Source organism: Hippocampus comes, unplaced genomic scaffold (assembly GCF_001891065.2).
Source record: "Hippocampus comes isolate QL1 unplaced genomic scaffold, H_comes_QL1_v1.1 scaffold176, whole genome shotgun sequence".
NCBI classification, from domain to species: Eukaryota; Metazoa; Chordata; class Actinopteri; order Syngnathiformes; family Syngnathidae; genus Hippocampus; species Hippocampus comes.
Window position 1 is genome coordinate 899,625 of NW_017805826.1, and position 19,663 is coordinate 919,287.

Below are 19,663 nucleotides of genomic sequence, written 5' to 3' on the forward strand. Positions count from 1 at the left end.
TACACGGTTAAAATACACATGTTCACCCTATTGAGACCAGTTGTTATGGTGGAAACTTTGGCCGCTTTGCGGGACGGGAAAATATCATCAGATCGGAATGAAATTTTGCACAGAACCTTGTACCATAGTATCGACAAGAATTCCGACCCGGCCCGACGAATCCGACAAACTTTTTTTTTTTGCCATGAAAATGTGGACCACCCTACTATTCATTTATAATTATAAATCAATTTTTGACGACTCGTTACATCCCTAGTTATCCGCGATTCTTTGTCATACCGTTAGGGAGAGCCCACGTATCGCTCACGCTACAGAAAATCTAAGGATGGATCACATTTCTCCTCTCGTCTGTGTCTTAGGAATAATTTCGAGTACACCCTTGAAGCATCCAAGTCTCTGCGTCAGAAGACAGGCGACGGAACCATGACGTATCTGAACAAGGGACAGTTTTACCCCATCACCCTGCGGGAGATTGACAACAAAGGCCTGCAGCAACCAATCACCAAAGTCAGGGTGAGAACTAACGAGCTCCAGCCCGATTTGTCCTGTGTTCATTATCACATAAAGACCCACACACAGTGCAGGTAGAGGCTGTACGCGAGAGTAGACTGAAGGCTGATTGTGCCTTCACAGAGTGTGGTGATGGTTGTATTCGGAGAAGAGAAGTGCAGAGAAGACCAGCTGAAACACTGGAAGTACTGGCACTCAAGGCAACACACTGCCAAGCAGAGGTGTCTCGACATCGGTACATTTGTTATTTTATTTATTTATGTCTTTATTTTAATCGGTTGCATAATAAATAAAAGCTTGACATTTCCTGCACATCTAACGAGATCCAATGAAAAATATTTCTGCTGTCGCAGCTGACTACAAGGAGAGCTTCAACACAATCGGCAACATTGAGGAGATTTCCTACAACGCCATCTCCTTCACCTGGGACACAAACGAAGAGGCCAAAGTAAGATAGCAAAATGAATATACATGCACATGCATTCTAATGTTAAACTTCAGTTCCAATAAGGGGAATGTATAGACCATCACAGCAGTAATCACAATTACACCAAAATAGGAGTAACCCAAAAAGTGGAAAGGAAAAAAAAACAAACAAACATAAAAGCAACATTAGAGAGGAAGCCTAAGGAAAGTTGACATCTAATGTAAGCAGGAAGAGAATGGCATAGAGATTTAAAGTTTTGCCTGGTGATTTGAGGCAAGTAATACATAGAATAAATACAAAAATATTGTTCAACTGTGCTTCAATACGTGCCGTAGAATTAACATATACAGGATAGAAAATTAAAGAAAAATATGTGTTCAAAATATTTAAACCGTTAAATTCCAAACTGATAATGGTGAGAAGAGGGAACCCAGAAAAAGAAAAATAGACAAAAGAAAACAAGGACAAGCAAAAATGAAATCTAAAAATTGATATCTAAAACTGAAAAAAAAATGTGTGACAAGCTTGCGCAGAAAGAAAAAATAAGGACAAAGACACAAAGTAAAATACAAAAAGGGACAATAAAAAAATGTCTAAAAACAAAGGAAATGGGCAACGTGCATGTGACATATTTCCCTTTCAGCAAAATAAACATCATTTATAAACAGCAGCAAAAGAATGAGGAAACTCAGCGGGTGGGCTGAAGCGAGAGCTCCTTTTTCAATGGAGAGGCTGAAGGTGAAAAGTCTTCCTCGTTTGCTCACCCTCCCTTGGCCCTGACGTGTTGTTGAGAGGAGAGATGAACGATATGATTTGGCTTCCAAAGAGCCTGGCGGCCCACCCGTTAGTGTGCAGTCACACGCACACACACAGACCAGGATGTGACTCTAACCGTCTCATGACTTCAGGACGGTGCCCGTAGGATATTCATCCTTGTGTGTGCATTTGTGGTTGTCAGCAGCTTGTTTGAGGAAGATGATGCTCGCTTTTAGTTTGCCCTGCAACATTAATGCATGAAGTCTCACCCCTTTATTCTTTTTTTTAATTTTTTTTTTTTTTATCTGCCCAAATGTTAGCCAGGTATTGGGATATGTTCTAAATGGATGTTCAACAATGAAGTACAATAGTTTTATATATACACACATAAGCACAATGATTATCTGGTAAAAGTAAATAGAAAGCTGACCTCCGAGGTTGAACAATTTGTTGTAGATGCTGCCTGCGTATGCTAGAATTTTGTCATAAATAATGATGCGCTACACCACAATGTCAACAAAATAATGAAAAATGGACTAAGGCAATCAGTAGAAAATGACAACAACAACAAAGATGATGAAACAGGGGAGAAAGGGGACAAGTTAAAAAGGAAAAAAAATGTCCAAAATGTATTAAAGAAGGAAAATGGACAACGACAAAAGGCAAAGAAAAACATTCATGAATGATGGGGGGTTTAAACCAGAAAAATAATGCAAACAATGAAATGAGGACTAAAATGATAACCAAAACCAAAAAACGAATTAAACTAAGAATGCATTGTAAAAAAAACTTTTGGTGAAAGGGGAAAAGTGCATCAAAGAAATTTATAGGTGATATGCACAGAAGAAAATACTGCAAGCTAAATTTACAATTGAGGAATTTTTAAAAGTCTAACATTCATTTAAGAATACAAAGACATTTTTAAAAGTTTCAGAATTTTATAATTTCGCAAAGGTGTGTTTATTTGTTGTTATTTCTTGAGAGGAGAACACAATGGTTATCTTTTTAAAGAGATAACCATGTACAAAGTGGAGAGCAGACCTCTTTGACGCATATGCAATAATTTTGTCAAGAATGTCAATGCCCTAACCTGTAATATAAACATATTTGAGGGCGAGGAAATCCATCTGTTTACCACAAAAAACAGAATTAAATGTGCTACCAAAAACCTTCATGCAGTTTATGCATAGTCCGGAAAATAAACAGCAATGAAAACTCAACCTACTTTATGTATTGTCGCTCTATTTACCTAATTTGTATGCGTTTTCATTTAAAAAATGCTCAAAGATGACAAGGGTTTGATTTTATGATCTTTTAGCTCTTATATCATGTTCCCATATTATTTTCCTTCCACCGAGGGAAAGTTTATCTTTAGCTGGGAAATGAGTGCGAGTCGCTGTTGTCTGGATTTGTCCACTAGAGGGAGACACAGATCACTGAACGTTAGAAAAGACATTTGTTGCCTTCATTTAGCCATGCTGCTGGCGCCATGATCATTTCTCTAAAAATCAACAGTTATATAATTCTAATAATGTAATTTCTTCTATTTATATGGATTGGTCTGGAATGCAGTTAGCACATCTGCTTCACAAGTCTGAAGTTCGGGGTTTGAATAAGCTGCACCTTTTCTTTGCGAAGTTCCTTTGCCCCCCCCCCCTGGTCTGGCTCGTGTGACCTTTCAAAAGTGCATGTTAGGTCCATTGAGTACAGTGAACTGAACCAAAGCACTTAAAATAATGAATGTGCTTATTTATTTAAAAAAAAAAAGAATGGTCAAGGCAGACCTGCCAAAATGATGCGCCAACCCCTCATGTAAAAATCAGTCCTTGTCACGACGATGCCACAAGATGAGGCCATAGCAGTAGTGGACACAGCTTGGGCCTGAGGACAAAGATAGCAGAAGGGGAAATTTTTCAGAGCATAACGAAGGATAGGTTCCCTCAAAAAAAAAAGAAAAAACAAATTGCAGCATTTTGTCTTCAATCAACTCCTGATCCCTTGAATGGGTCTTCCTCAGATCTTCATCTCAGTCAACTGCCTGAGTACGGACTTCTCCTCTCAGAAGGGCGTGAAGGGCCTCCCCCTCAACCTGCAGATCGACACATACAGCTACAACAACCGCAGCAACAAGCCCATCCACCGGGCCTTCTGCCAGATCAAGGTGTTCTGCGACAAGGGGGCCGAGAGAAAGATCCGAGACGAAGAGAGGAAGCAGTCCCGCAGGAAAGGCAAGGTGGCCGACCTCAACCCGGGCCTGTCCTGTGAGTGGCGATGGCGACGCCTCAGAATGTTACGAGGCAACCGTGTGGCATGTTGGCGCCATAAAAAGACTTTAACCTGCTCCTCATTTTATGACCATTTTTACAGTCGTGGATGTCAAAGTGCCCATCCTGCAGAAACGCAACGACGTGACCATCTTCAAGATGATGAATGATCTCGAGACCCAGCCGGTGCTCTTCATACCTGACATTCACTTCTCTACCTTCCAGCGCCATGTGAGTTGTCGCACAAAACGCACATGCGCACTTTCATGCGCCATAGAGAGCCACGGATCCACCCACTCATGGGTCATGGTGACCTGCTCGGTACAGTAACAGGCAGGAACACAGTGTGTGTTGTTGCTGATGCCAGTTGCAGGAAGGAGAAAAGTACAAATTCTTTGTTGCTGTACTAAAGTCGAGTTTTCACACATCTGTACTTGAGTTTAACACATTACTACTCGAACTCAAGGCCCAGGGGCCAGACCGGGCCCGCAACATCATTTTATGTGGCAAATCAGGTATGTTAGCTACCATGATCTTTGCTGAAATCTGCACCAAAAATTCAAATTGCAGCAAAAAAATATTGTGTTCACTGTATTTTTTTCCATCAGTTCATTGATCGGTTATCAGAATTTAATTTTGCCAAATATCGGAAATCAGCATCTGCCTCAAAATCCACATTGGTTTGGCATTTATTCTTACCCTGAGGAAAAAAAAAAGGATACTTGGGGGCAGTGATGACTGCCAACAAATTTGGAAAAGTAAGATGCTCCTCATGTATGGCCTGATGAGCATCGCTCGTGGTTAACTTAAAAAATTATTTGTGGCAAATGCATTGTCTTGTGCCACCCCAAAAACCGCCTGCTTCTGGCATGTTTTATGAGCAGAGGCATGGCCTCGGTGGAACTTAAATGAAGAATAAGAGCATGCCGCACGCACACTTAAGTTCCGATTTTTATTAGTGTTGGCATGCAAGCAGCCGGCGGCCTGTCAGATGAGACGTGTTCACTGTGGACTCTGACCAGGTTGACCACGTCATACCACAAGCAAGTGTGTATGTGCATTTATATTTCATACAGGAGATAGTGAACAAACTCTTGTCTCTAATAATATGAGACAGTGATGAATCGTTCCCAAGATTGTCTCTGTGTATAATTAGATTAAAAAGAAACTATGTTGGTGGCAAACTTCAAGTGTGTGCATCTTAATGAAAAGATGACACCAAGATTTGCTAAATCCTCTGAGGGCCATAAATACAACTGTATGAAGACAGATGATCTGTCAAATAAATATTCATAATTGTATATTATGAGAATCTGTGGGTTTAAATGTTTTTTTTTGTTTTTTTTTTTTTTAATAACAGTTTCTCTGAGGTTTTAGTACCCTGTTGAAATTGCTTTGATTTTCATTCTTCTTCGTGCAGAATACATTTGCAGTGAACAGGGCCAGCCCACAAATAGTGAAAAGTCACGTATCACTGATGGCCATTTAATTGTATTGTATCATACACAGGGTGATTCAGAAAGAATACGCCAAAATCATCGTGCGATATTTCAAAAACGAAACACAGTAAGTGTCTTTGAAGGAAATGCACCATTTATAGAACTGACAAGTTCATTCATATTGTCAAATGATTGTCTGCTTCCAACAAGAAACTCATTGCAACACACCCTCTCAAACTGAGCCACGTTTTAGCAAATGGAATTGCAATCCCACTGAATGGAATCGTTCCACTTTTAAATGTACCATCCTCGAATCGTATCAAGATACGTATAGAATTCTATTTTACTGGAACGATGCACACCTTTACTCACAAATCAAAGCAAGAAAAGTGACCTGACCACAGCTGATTAAGTGAAACGTGTACGTCGGGTCGCTCGTATCTCGAGGCATCACTGTATAATATGCGGCCACTTTTCCTTACAGGAGCGCTTTCAAATGTGTTCGATTGGTATCAGGGAAAATGCCCCCTTTGCCCTCCATTGATAAATGTGTGTAAACTTTGAGTGCTTCCTGCTGGATAAACAATGATCTATGCATTGGTGCCAAAAAGAGCCCGCCTCCCCCCACTGCTAACATTTACTTTGGTTATTTTTGGTGCTGCTGCTAACTTTGAACCTGGCTATCACTTTCTGATAAACTCTTGAGCTTACTGGGTTCATCGTTCCCGGAATAGCATTCTAATCACACAAACACCTGCAATCAATACAGTGGAAGGAAAGAAAGCCTTTACAAGCATTTTTTTTTTTTTTATGAAACATTTGCTGGCCTCCCCGCTCCCGGGTTGTGGCTTCCCTCCAGTTCTAGGAGCTCAGTCGACATTTGGACTCATATCACCTCTCTAACTGGGTCAACCCCGTGAACTTGTTGGCCGTCTTTAAACCGTCCGGCCCTGGCATGTAGTGCTTTCCCAAAATGCACCGGTACCTCTGAAACCTCAATGTCAGCAACGGCCGATTTTGATTTCCTCCTGTTCAGTCTTGTGGTGTTAATGTCCGTCTGTCTGTGTGTGTTGCAGCCTTTCGCGGCAGAAGATGGAGAAGACAGGTGAGCCCCGATTTCACACTCGCTCTGTTCACATTTGGTTTCACAATTGCCACCGTGGTGACCTTTTGGCACCTTCTCAGTAAAAAGGCGCAAAGGGATAAATGTTGTTATTAGAGAGGGCTTGAAGGTGTTGCATACCCACATGTTCGTTCTCCAGTGTCTTTAACTGCCTGTTAACTGGCTGTGAAGGCCTCGTAAGAACTGATTTATCTGCCTGTTTGTCCCACGCAGCTCTGGCATGAAGAGGTTGCCCTTTAGCGATGATGAGTTCGGGTCACCGCCCAATAAGATGGCCAGGGCAGAAGAACCCAAGAAAGGTAGGCATACGCGTATGTGTGTGTGTGTGCGCACGCACACCCGTGCGTGCGGTTTAATACTAGTTAGAGGGGCAAGGGAGGGGTTCTTGCTGTGGGGAAAAACGTGTGAACGCTAGTACACGTGCATGTCAGCTTGCTCTGGTAGCCTCCTCTCAATTTCAAGCGTGCGCGCGCACACACACTCACACACACACACACACACACACACACACATGGACACATGCTGAGGCCTTCACTCATTGGCTTCCAACGAAATACCATTTGCACACAGGCACACAACAAACAAACCTGTGCCCTTTACCCTAGATCAGAGCCAGGCTAAGTAGTATGGCTCACGGACCAAATGCAGCCCATTCTGTTCTTTAATTGCCAATCGAGCATTCACATTAAAAGTGCTGTTATATCCCTCGCATGAATTTAACTGTGTTTCTGAAAATTGATTCCCAAAATTCAACATCGCAAAACCATCCAACTCCAAGAAAACAATTTCCTTCAAAAACAGAGAAGTCCAAAAATTTCACCGAACTATAAAATGACGCTGAAATGATCAGTATTTGAGCTTTCATTTCGAATTCTGTTATTATTTAAAACAGCAGATGAACTGAAAGTTGCTACAAATAAAACACCTGCGTGGTACACAGGCTCCCTCTGGTGGTATGTGAAATAATCACTGAATTCATTGTTCAAACTGTGCATAATGACACAGTGACTTTTGTTTTCAATTCCACATGGTAAATGTAAGTAACATTCAGTTGTATTCTGATTTTAAATACAATACATCTGAATGCAATCTTGAAGAACGTTATATGTATATATATAGTATATATATATAAATAAACACTAAGGCCGACTCTGATACTTTATTTCAATGTGGGTCACTATGGTAGTATTTTGGATGTATTTTGTGAGGCCGTATTTGTTACCAAAAAGTGTGAAGATATCTTATTTTAGGAGGTGCGAGGACATTGCTCGGGGGAAATGCAATAAGAATTACTGTATAATATGAATGCTTCAGAGCGTTGACATTATTGATTACCCTCATGAGGTTCCAAGAAGAAAACATGAAAGGGTCACAAGATATTTTGTTTACCCTGCATAATTTGTTTTTCAACTTTTTCCTCAGCTTATTAGGTCACTAAACATTTCCACACAAAATCCAGTAGACGCAACTAAAGGCTAATTTTTTTAGGATTTACATTTCAAGCTCCTTTTGGAGAAGCCTGACCTCAAATGTCTTTTAATCATCAATGGATTAAAAGGAATTGTGTTATTTAAAGAAAACAAAAAGTCCCACGTGGCCTTTTTTTGCGTTTGGCAAGCCGCTCAGCAGTTCAACCGGTCCGCCAGCTACAGGCAATGAGGTTGTTGTCGAACAAAGCTGTCAATCATTTGCAGCGGTGCCTCTTAAAATGACGCCAAACACATTTTCACATGGCGGCTCGAGACAGGTGATGGGTTGAGACAAACAACCGCTCATAGCATTACATGGCTACGTCTAAACACCTCCACCAGAAATGACTCATACAAGCACACCCTAAATTTGTCTTGAAATAGAAGCTGCTGATGGACGACGTGCAGTGTTTTCATGTTCCAAAAAAGGTTTCTGACCAAATAAATGTAATAAACTGGGTCTTGGGAAGAATGAGAGTCTGCTATCATGTCCCTTTTGTATGTTTGCAGTCATGTATGATGATTACAGTGTGTGCGTGCGCTCTGTCTGGGCCCTGAGCCACTTTTCTTTCTTTCTTTCTTTTTTTTTTAGTTGGAATAATGCCCGTGCAGTCTGGAGTCAGTTTAAAAAAAAAAAAAAGTGGAGGTATTTCGCATGGCAATGTCACTTGAGATGTCTGTGCCAGATGTATGGTTATTTTTGCGTGTTGACATTGTATTATAGAGCTGGAAAACCCTGATGGGTTTTAATATGAGAGATAAATTCAGATGATTTGAGCGTTTCATTGCGCAATGGAGAATCTTGACATCCGTCCATCCAGCCAGCCATTTTGTATAGAACATGTCTTTATTTATAGAGCGCTTTCGTGAGCCACAGTCACAGCCCAAGCCAGCTCCTCACCTCAGCTGTGGACTTGAGCAAGCAGCTCGAGTTTCCAGACCACGTCACAACAACCTCGCTTTGGCCAGACATCGTACTTACGTCAGGATCTTCAAGGCAGGTGCTATTGATAGAACTGACAGTTCCTTAGGGAGGATCGCCGAGAGGAGGCGAATGAGTAGAAGCGGTCAAAGGACCAGGAGCTAGTCGAGCAATGACAAAGAGGAAACTGGAAGGCACGCTGTGAAGCCCATTGAAATTGGGTGTATGGGCTTTGCTGGCCGTTCACTGTGCAAGGTGTCCATACTAGTTGGCATCACAGGTGCACAGAAAAGAAAGGCCACCATGGTGGCACCAGAAAGAGCCTCTAGATAGATGATTCTGGATGAAAAGGAGCCATCTGTGGGCCAATGCTCCTGGGACACAAGCCGGAGTCTGATTAACCCTGGCTGGGTCACCTGAGGGAGGGGTTATGATGTCGGAAGATCACTGATGATGTGTCCCAGTGCATCCAAGGATGTATCTCACACTTACATCAGATATCAAGTTGTTTTTCCTTAATTATCATACTGATAAGAGTTCTTCCAGATCTGGAAAATCTGAGCTATATACCGGTAATGTAAACGGATGACTTGATTTATATTTTTATTTACTGGCTCTTATGTGCACATAACCTTTGCCCTAATCTGTTACATGATCAAATCACGACTGATTGATAGGCTGTATTTACAGATCTTCAAGCCCTCATTCAGGACTTTCATATTAGGTGCAGTCAATATGGTTTGTTGCATAATAGACTGCTGACCTTGTTACTTGTCCTGTTTTTTTGTTGTTGTTGTTTTGTTTTTTTTCCCCCTGACTGTTGATTTTTTTTTTTTTTGCCACAAACTTCTCTACTCAAAAAAAGTTCTTTTAAATAATCCGAATATTTCATACTGACAAGAATGGAAGCTCTTTCGTGTGTTTTTGTGCTAATTTGTGAATTTATTGTTGTTTTTCTCTCTCACACACACACACAAAACGATTCTGAGGTCTGATATGTCACTATACAAGTGTAAAGTGGCATAATAATCATTCATCTGGAAAGCTCACGTGAAGCACTTTAATATGAGGTATTACTTGACAGGTGAGCTGTCGTTAATGGACCGCTTTGTGTTTGCCCACCACAGTCCTGTTGTACGTGCGCAAGGAGACGGAGGAGGTGTTCGACGCCGTCATGTTGAAAAATCCCACACTGAAAGGCCTGGTGGACGCTGTAAGTATATCATTATTTAATACAAAAACTCGCCCAGATGAACTCGGGGACCTTTCTGTTTAATCAGTGGCAGATGGAGACCTCGCCGTCTGCAGCTCTGGGACGACATAGCAGCTAAATGAGCTGTGACGGGACGCCCACCTGGTCCGCTCGGGTCCAGAGTGGGAAGCATTTAAGAAAACATGACACGGTTTTGTGTTTTCAGATTTCAGAGAAGTACGACTTGCCTTTGGACAAGGTTGGAAAAGTCTACAAGAAGTGCAAGAAAGGGTACGTATGAGTCACAATGAGCAAAGCTAACTGACAGGTAGTTTTTGTTTTTCATGTCATGTCTCTCACGTCACATATTGGGCATGCCCGCCTCCTGTGGGAGGTTTCACTTTCCAACTGCAGCTGAAGCAGAGGGCTTGTTCAGCTGTCATACAGTCAGTGGCAGATCTGGGTCTATTGTGAATCCAAATCTTTACAATGTTAAAAGGCTTGATTTTGATTGACGTTGTCAGAGAGGGATTCATTGAAATATTTTTAGTGCGTGGAACAAAAATCAAAAAATTTTTTCGGATCCCATTTTTGTGTGCTTGTAACAAGGATAAAATATGAAAGTAGGTCTAGCCATGAGCCATCGGCTTTAACCCTTTCAGGGACAGCGGTTACTCCAGTGGACATCTTATCAGGTTCATGCACATTATTTGTGCATGAAAGGGTTAATGTTATGCCACTGAATTGCTTTAAATTTGGTTAAAATATTCAGTTTGTCTCACATTCAGATAATGAAGAAAAATATTCAATATAAGCAATAATATAGATTTTATTTTATTTTTTTAAATCAAGCGTAGGGAGCTCAACTTTGTGCAGCTGAATGTTCGTCCCTCCTGTTTCGTTGCTAGTGTTGTATAGAACATAGTAACGTCTGTACTGCATGTCATTAGACAGCAAACTACGCAGCATCATGAACATTTGGAGGACGCGATTCATTGTGGTGATTTTATTTGGAAAACCAATGTCATGCTTTTTTGTTTATATGTCAAGTTTGCTCTGACGAGTACCAAAAACTCTGTTTTTCAGGATTCTGGTCCACATGGATGACAACATCATCAAGCACTACTCCAATGAAGACACCTTCCAGATCTCCATGGAGGAGATGGGCGGCATGTACAAGCTCACCCTCACGGAAATCTGATTGGACGCAGCAGGAAGCGGAAGAAGAGGAGGAGGAGGAGGATGAAGGGTTTACACTGTACATTAATGATGGACTTGTATCATCTTACAAGGCAAAACAAAAAGAAGTGGTATTTAACAAGCCATATAGCTCTTAATGTGCCTCATTGTTAATTGATTCCAAGGAATGTGAGGAGATTTTTTTTTTCCTCCTTGTTTCCTGTATGTGTTTTGTACAAAGCTTCAGTGGTGCTGCTATACCTCATTCTCCTATTGCAAAAAGCAGCAGTGTTTCTCATTATCCTGACATATTGTGAGGAGAAACAGCTCATTTTAATCAAGCCATAGCACTGATGATTACAACCGGTTACGATGAATAGTTACTGTATAGCTCGTAAAATGAGCACAAGGTTAGTAAGGACGAAAGAAAAACCCTGAATATTCAATGTATTTATCACATAATTAACAGGTAAAGAAAACATGGCAGTATTTAGCATGTAAAAATCATCTTTGTACAATTAGGAGAGATGTTCATGCATGTTTTTTTAAGAGTAGGACACATTGTTTGAGAGTGAAATGGCTTCGATTTCTGACCAATTGAAATAATCTTTAGTATTGTTAAATAGAAGGCGAGAACGCATCTTCCCTTGAGAACGAGTCTTGCGTAGGTAAAGTAGTTAATGAATTGGTCTAGTAAAGTCACCATACTGTTCTGCAAGTGCAATATGACATTTGGATTCAGAAAAAAAAAATACAGCATGAAAATATTGTACATATCCTTTCAGAAACATGCTTACATCTTCGGATCTTCTTTATATCGCAGTACTTACTTGTGTGTTTGTGTATATATTTATTACAAAGAGAATGGTTGTGGGGTTTTTTTTTTTTTTGCTTTGTATACTGTATTCAGATTTCTATCATGCCTGATATGTTTTTATATGGATTTATTATTGCATTGCGTGTCAAGGGAAAAGAGGTTTTTGTTTTTCATTTTAATGGAAGCGCTACTTTTTTTTTGTTGTTGTTGAACAGATTTGAATGCACAATAGCGCTCAATAAAAGCTCGCTTGTACTGCTGTCTTCCTGTCTTCAAGTCAAATGATGGATGCATATGTATTACAGTGTGTGTTCAGGAGCAGATGTCTGCATGGGCATGGGATCAACACTGTGGGGACTCAGGAAGCATGCACGGGTGCTGACACCACCTGGATGCCATTTCCTGTGCTGGCCCTTTAAATAATATTCTTTTCAAAAGCTCACTCAAGCTGTTCAGTACATTGATGGAGCTACAAAAGAGAAGTCCCTCTGAAATGCCAATGAAAGAACTCGTACAAGGTTGAACATATAGCGATGCAAATATGCCCCCCAAGAGGCAGTTGGAATTCTTGGAGTTACCATATTTAAATCGCACACTGACTATTCTTCAGTCAGTGTGTTTTACGTACCGGTAATCGTATTTAAAAAGATATAAAAAGTCTACACACTCCTATTCAAATGCCAGGTTCTTGTAACATAAAAAAAAATGAGCCCAAGATAAATTTTAATGTGACCTAAAACCTATAATACTAAATTGATTTTTTTAAAGTAACTGAGATAATGTAGTTGCACAAGTGTGCACACCCACTTATAAATGTGATGCGGCTGTTTGCCGTTTCAAAACCACAAGTTTGAACGTAGCCTCTCTTCACGAATCCCTCCACCCTTTGAGTCTTTGACCAAATTATAATGCAATAATGAATGTATGTGGTTGTGATAGTCGTAGTGGAAATCGCATACCAGTAAAACTGGTGGGAAAAATAACAAAGAAAAGTCCATAAATAAGAGTCAGTGTTTGCACAAAACCACCAGGCACTGCTGAAAAGTAAGAAATCAATAAATGAAATGTCAGGAAAAGCCTACTAGAACATCTTAAGTGTAAAGAGCCACTTCACATGACTTTGAATGTGACTGGTTTAGCCTGAATACAGCCACATCCCCATTTATGTGAGGGGCGTGCACACTTTTGCAAACAATATCTCAGTTGTGTATTTTTACTTCACTTCTCGATAGGATTTCATTTTTGGTGGAAAAGGTTTTGAATTGTTTTTATCATGGCAAGCTTTTTCTATTCCTTCTACTTCTTTCACTATGACTACTTCTACTCTCTCATTCGTCATACTTTCCTGCAGTTTGGATCCCACGAAGTGCAATGCCACCTCTCTCAAAAAGTCACTGTCAAGGTTATTATAGTTGACGAAAACTGACAAAACAACAAAAACAAAAATTCCCAAAACATTTTCGTGACCGAAATAAAGTAAAAGCGAAAATGCTTTTGAAAAAACCCCAAAACAAAACTAACTGAAACTACATCTTACGTTTATAAAACAAATTAAAAATTAACTACAATCCTCGCGAAAATTACTTTCGTTTTCGTCTTTCTCTTTTGTCTTTCAGGGACAGCGGTGACTACAGTGGGCGGCTTATCATATTATTCGGTTACAGAGTGCATGAAAGGGTTAATATTACACATGAGCTTTTGGTGTTCATTTTACTGTCAATTTATTTTGGTGTTGTCATTTTGTCAATATGAAATCTTTCCATAATTGTTTTTGTTGTAACTAGGTCACTTAACAAGTTGTGCGCTGGTCTGACGCACATGCCGGTGTTGATCATAATTATCACGGGTGTGTCCAGAGTACATGGAGACAGAGCGGCATAAGATGACGGCGGTGACAGTCAAGTGTGGAGGATGTCTCATGTAGATATCATTAAAATAAAGCAAACGCGCCAAAAATTACCATACTTCCCCCCCCCCCCCACATAATTTTTATCCCTTTAGGATAAAGCCATCTGCTCTCAGTCTTTGACTCTCTCACTTTCCCTCTCTCTGGATCCCTCTTTCTCTCCCTCTCTCCAGACACTGTGCCAACTTTCCTCACTTGTCCTCATTTCACCTCACACTTTCTGTTGCTGTGCTCGAGAGCCAGCCAGCTCTTTGCGTTTGATATATTTGGAGGGGCGGAAAAAAAGGGAAAATCCGGGAGCAGCTGAGGACATTCACTATCTCCATGAATGGCAGCACGTTGGTCTTGTGGTCAGCGTGTCTGCCTCCCAGTCAAAGGGTCCTGATTTCAAATATCGGTTCAAGACTTCCTGTGTGCCCCCCCCCCCCGGCCTTGCCCCTGCCTGTGACCCGAATGACTCTATGTGCTTTGTGTCTGGGGAGACTTCAAATGAAGCATCCAGTTACTTTGCTCTCATGTCATCACCTATACAAGAGGCAGTTATGGGGTTTTTTTTCATTGTGTTGGTTTCTTTGTTTATGCCATGATTTCTGTGTGTATATTTCATTATTTATTTAATTTGTTGTTTGTTTGTTTTTATTATTATTAATAGAAATACCACGACGAGTGCGATTATGCACTCTTGCCATGCATTCATTGACCTCACTCAGGTTGTTTTCAGTGTACGTTATTTTACATTCAGATTCGATTTCAGTTCCTTCACACTTGGAACCACTTTCTAACGTATGCTCACTTTTTTACTGTACTGGATACATTTTCCATTTCAGCCATTTAATTGTGTCAGCAGTTATCGCCGATGTTTTATTGATTGTGTCTGTTTTTTATGGTTTTTCGTTTATTATTTGTTGTTTAAAAAATTGCAGTTATCAGTACTATATTATACCGTGCTCTTTCAAAAAAATCCAAACTGAATGCTTGAATCATACCTTGAACTCAACACGTAGAACAGTATCATTATTCACCTTTATGTAATAAAAACATGCTCATGAAAACACAGTTGGAAATATTCTGAGTAATCATTAATGATGTGTTAGATTTTTACGCTAAATGTTTTATTGCGCCAATCAATCGTCCATGTTTCCATTTATTGAAGTGTGAAGTGTGAAGTGTCAGGTGCCACAATAGTCTATCGTCAGCTGTGTATGTGAAACTCAACTGATATTTTATTATTGACACCATTCAAATTAGTGCTTAAACGTTTCCTGTCACAATAATTTCAAGCGACGTCAGGTTGACGGTGACCATATTCTGGCAGGTCACCAATTTTTTTTTTTTTTTTTGACAGCACATTTTGTCTATGGGTGAGCCGCATTCACAGAAACGCTCTCAGAGGTAGAAAACTGAAAACGTCCTGCTGGGAGCCGATGAACTCGCTGTGTCCACACTTGTTATGACATAACACAAGCGCTCCTTTGTTTCTTGTGTGGACTGGAAATAGCAGCGATCGTCTCCGGTGAAGTGCAGTCGAAGTGGACTCAGTAACACCAAGGCTGCATTGTGATTGAACACCAATATGATGGCAATTGCACAGATTTTGCAGCCCGCAGCAGCAGCAACAGCAGTATTAGGCAGCCGCACATGCTCAGTGCGTCTCCAGGGGAGGCTCCACCGTCGGGAGACCTGGCAACGCTGCCTCCTGCTCCTCTAGTTGCCATGACAACAGCCAGCCAGCCAGCAAGCTGGCAATCAGTGTCTCCTAGCAGCAGATTGGCCTCAGTGTCTCCCGCTGACCAATCAGGAAGCGACGGCTTGTGGTGGAATGTGTTGTTGTTGCTCATGTGTGGGAGAGGAAAGCCACTTCTGCTGATCGCTACACAAAGCATCCACCATGTTCGCGACAATGACATCATCACCACAGCTGCGCTTGAGAAAATGCATCATTGGTTCTCGTGTAATATGAACTTGAATCTTGTTTTGACTTGATGAACGTACCGATAGAAGGTTTGCTTGGTTGACAAGCTGAAAGTAAAAGTTGTTGGTCGCCCATCAATTAATAACACTGGTCAACACATTTATTTCAGTTTTGTTTTGTTTTGTTTTTTTTAAGTCAGAGATGCAAGTAAACTTTTCTAGAACACTTTTTTGCACTGATTCCAAATCTGCCCTAGATTTTTTCTATGTACATCAGGTTTTCATAATAATAATAATAATAAGAAGAAGAAGAATATTACAACAATTATAATAAACTGGATCAGGAATAAAATTGACTAAATTCAACACACCATATTTTCTCTGTGTATGACAACAATTATAATAAACTGGATCAGGAATAACATTAACTAAATTCAACACACCATATTTTCTCTGTGTATGTAATTTATCAATATTCATTCATTCATTTTCAAAATCCTGAACAGGGTCGCAGCTGATGCTGGAGCTTACCCAAGATGACTTTGGGCGGAAGGTGGAATACACCCTGAATTGGTCGCCAGTCAGCTGCCCAGCACAATTTAATAATATATTTAGTAATATATGTGAACGAATTGATTTCCCCCCCCCTGAAACGTCATAGCTATAAACGCATGATAAAATCAGTATTGCGTAAGATTTTATAGCTCAAACTCCATCTATCCATTTTCTGGTCTGCTTGTCCTCACAAAGGTCACGGGGCGTGCTGGAGCCTATCCCAGCTGTCTTCGGGCAGCAGCTTTTTGTTGTTATTTTGAAGCAGTCCAGTCAGAAGAAGACCATTAGAATAATCAAGTCTACTGGAGATAAAAGCATGGATAGGCTTCTCTCGGTCTGCTTGCAGCATGTAATTTTTCAAGCAGTATGTTTTTCAGCTGGTAAAAGGCTGTTTAAGTAATTGATTTGATGTGGCCGATGAACGTCAGATCTGTATCAATCAGCAACACCAAGGTTTCGGACTTGAACAGTCAAGTGTTTACAAACAGCAATCTCTTTTCTCTACTGTCAAAAACAATTACCTATATTTTTTGGGGGGGTTATTTGAAGGAATTTTTGCTTCATCCAAGTATTAATTAGCATGATTATTGAGGTACATTGTGAGATTATAATGTTAGTTTGGGAAAAGGGGGGATTTGTTGACTGTAAACACAGAGGGATCAGCAGAGGCTACAACTGACAGGTTTTACATACTACGCCAATAAATAAAATTATAAACTAGTTCATTGGGTGCCATTCCTAACCTCGAAACGTCATACTTTGGGGATATTCTAAAGTGAGGACCCACTGTACAAGTGAAACCGTGGGTCTTCGGTCGGCTGTCAGAGGACTGTGCAGGAGCTGTTTGTAAAATATGGCCCGGGTTGGTATATTTAACCCTGCTCGGGCAACGCCCCCTTCCCTCCCACCATATCCTCGATGACTCCTGGGCTTCCTGGACGGGGGGGCGGCACACGGGAGGAGGTGAGCATGCGGAGGCCCGGCTAGGGCCCGTATAACCTTTCCTCCAGATTCCCTGACTAAGTTGAAGCGGACTTCCCCACTTTCGAGCGCAAACAGCAGTCGGGAGCGGGCTGCCTGTCGCACATTTACTCTACCATCCCCACCCCTGCACTGCATGCACTCCTTCACTCCTCCCGTTCCTCTGCAATGCCACACACTGCCCTCATTGCACCCTACTGTCATGCTTAGTCTATATGGAACACACACACACACACACACACACACACACACACACACACACACACACTGTGACAAAAAGCAGTGCAGATACAGAGACACGAGTCTGCAGTGGTGGCAGGCAGCACATACCGACTTCTGCTGCATGCTAATTCAACGAGGTATATTGCGGTCAACACATTATTTTTGATGACCATTTAGGGACCTAAAATTGTTCAAATGCTCAGAATTTTCTGCCTCTCGACAGTCAATATGCTCAGATTTCTTTCATCATCTCTGACAGCAGATTGATTACCATTGTGTTTAATCCAAATTACACATTTGCAAACATCCGCTGTTACTTTAGAAAAAGACATTTTACAGACCAAACCAGTAAACCAATCATCCCAAATGTATGTGCATTTTCTGTCGTGTCAATTTAAAAAGAAGTTCTGTTTTTGAATTAATGGATGCAAATTAATTGATTAATAGACAGATTATTAAAATAATCAATGGTTGTTGCTGTCATATGCTACTATCTATCCATCCGGCCATTTTCTATCCATCGCATTCATCCAGTGGTGGAAGGTAACAAAGTAGGCTCCAAATGGTTCGTTACTGTCTCTTATCATGGTAGTGGTGTGGACAGCACTGCGCCATATTGAAAACTGTCATATCATTTGAGTGGGCTACTCAAATAGCGTACAGTCCAAGGGGAGATTTAAATAATATCAATCGATCCATTTTCTATGGCGCTTGTCCTCATTAGGGTCACGGGTGAGAGGCAAGGTACACCCTGAACTTGTCGCCAATCAATCCATCCATCCATTTTTCTAATCGGCTTATCCTCACGAAAGTTGCTGGCGTGCTGGAGCCTTTCCTAGCAGTCTTCGAGCAGTAGGTGGGGTACTGGTTGTCCTGTAATCGCAGTCGCCAATCAATCACAGGGCACATAACAGACAACCATTCAGACTGATGGACAATTTCCAGTCTTCAATGAACCTGTTCGTTTTTGGAATGTGGGAGCAAGACAGTGAAAACCCATGCAAGCACAGAACGACACTTCCATAAAAAAAGGCCTGAGCCGAATTTCAGTTGCAAAAACTGTGTGCTCCTATTTTATCTTTATTAAATAAACTTCAACTGTTGATATTCCTGTCTGCAATTTTTTTCAGAGTGGGCCTTGTGACACATGCTTCTTTCATTTTCACGGTGTCAGTGATATAATGTCATATGAAGGTCAGTACAAAATTTGCTTCTTGCATATATGCATTTTAGTGCCCATGTACTATTATTGATGTTAAGTTTTAAGAATGTTTTCATTATTTGGATGAGAAATTATGTTGCTTTTGGTTATCAGTTGTTCTGCGGACTGGAATATGGGTTTGGGAGGTTTTTTTGAGTCTTCACAAAATAGCAACCAAGTGACACGTCACTGACATGGCCTCATGAGTTGATGCAACGTCTCACTTGAATGTGAGGGTGGGAAACTTACAGTCTGTGGGCCACGATAAATCCTCAAGTCAAGAGTATTCGATCCTGGCCGACATGCAATTCTAAATAAAAGTAAAACCTTGGCATACCTTCAACTAAAGCCTCAAAATACATAATATATGTTAATAATTGAAATATTCTAGAACATTGCATCAAATTCTCTTTTAAAAATAAGGTCTTTTAAAAGACATGACTTGAACAGTGAACACCACAATGGCAATGTGAAGAGGAATAATAACAGTTTCACTTAACATTCTAAAGTGCGAAACTCATTTGTTTCATCAAAGGTGAACGTTTCTTTTTAAAGTCAAATTTCCTATCAGCAGATGCACAAATACCTTTAAACCAAATAACAGGCGCGCGCTTCATCCGACGCTACCGTTGCATTCAAATACTATCGAAAAATGGACTATCAGCGTTCCTGCATTCTTGCTGCGTTTGGGTCAACAACTGTGTTGTGAAACATGTCGCTTCGCCTTAAGTAGTCGACTTTCTTAATCATCCCCTGTACATAACTGAACATTTCGCCGAAAAATCTGTT

The 19,663-nt window shown here is 40.7% G+C and overlaps 1 protein-coding gene across 3 annotated transcripts in view; it reads left to right on the forward strand.

Annotated features, from left to right (window-relative positions):
* grhl1 (grainyhead-like transcription factor 1) overlaps positions 1 to 12,361 on the forward strand; it is a 21,962-nt gene extending 9,601 nt beyond the window's left edge. For 2 of the 3 annotated variants that reach the window (XM_019887204.1, XM_019887206.1), the window contains exons 7-16: positions 360 to 513; positions 634 to 745; positions 864 to 958; positions 3,711 to 3,954; positions 4,061 to 4,188; positions 6,473 to 6,501; positions 6,733 to 6,818; positions 10,038 to 10,123; positions 10,329 to 10,393; positions 11,189 to 12,361. In XM_019887204.1, coding sequence (XP_019742763.1) covers positions 360 to 513; positions 634 to 745; positions 864 to 958; positions 3,711 to 3,954; positions 4,061 to 4,188; positions 6,473 to 6,501; positions 6,733 to 6,818; positions 10,038 to 10,123; positions 10,329 to 10,393; positions 11,189 to 11,303 — 1,114 coding nt within the window. In that variant the 3' untranslated portion in view covers positions 11,304 to 12,361. The remainder of the gene's footprint in view (positions 1 to 359; positions 514 to 633; positions 746 to 863; positions 959 to 3,710; positions 3,955 to 4,060; positions 4,189 to 6,472; positions 6,502 to 6,732; positions 6,819 to 10,037; positions 10,124 to 10,328; positions 10,394 to 11,188) is intronic. The other variant, XM_019887205.1, reaches the window with a different exon arrangement.
* The last annotated feature ends 7,302 nt before the right edge of the window (positions 12,362 to 19,663 follow it).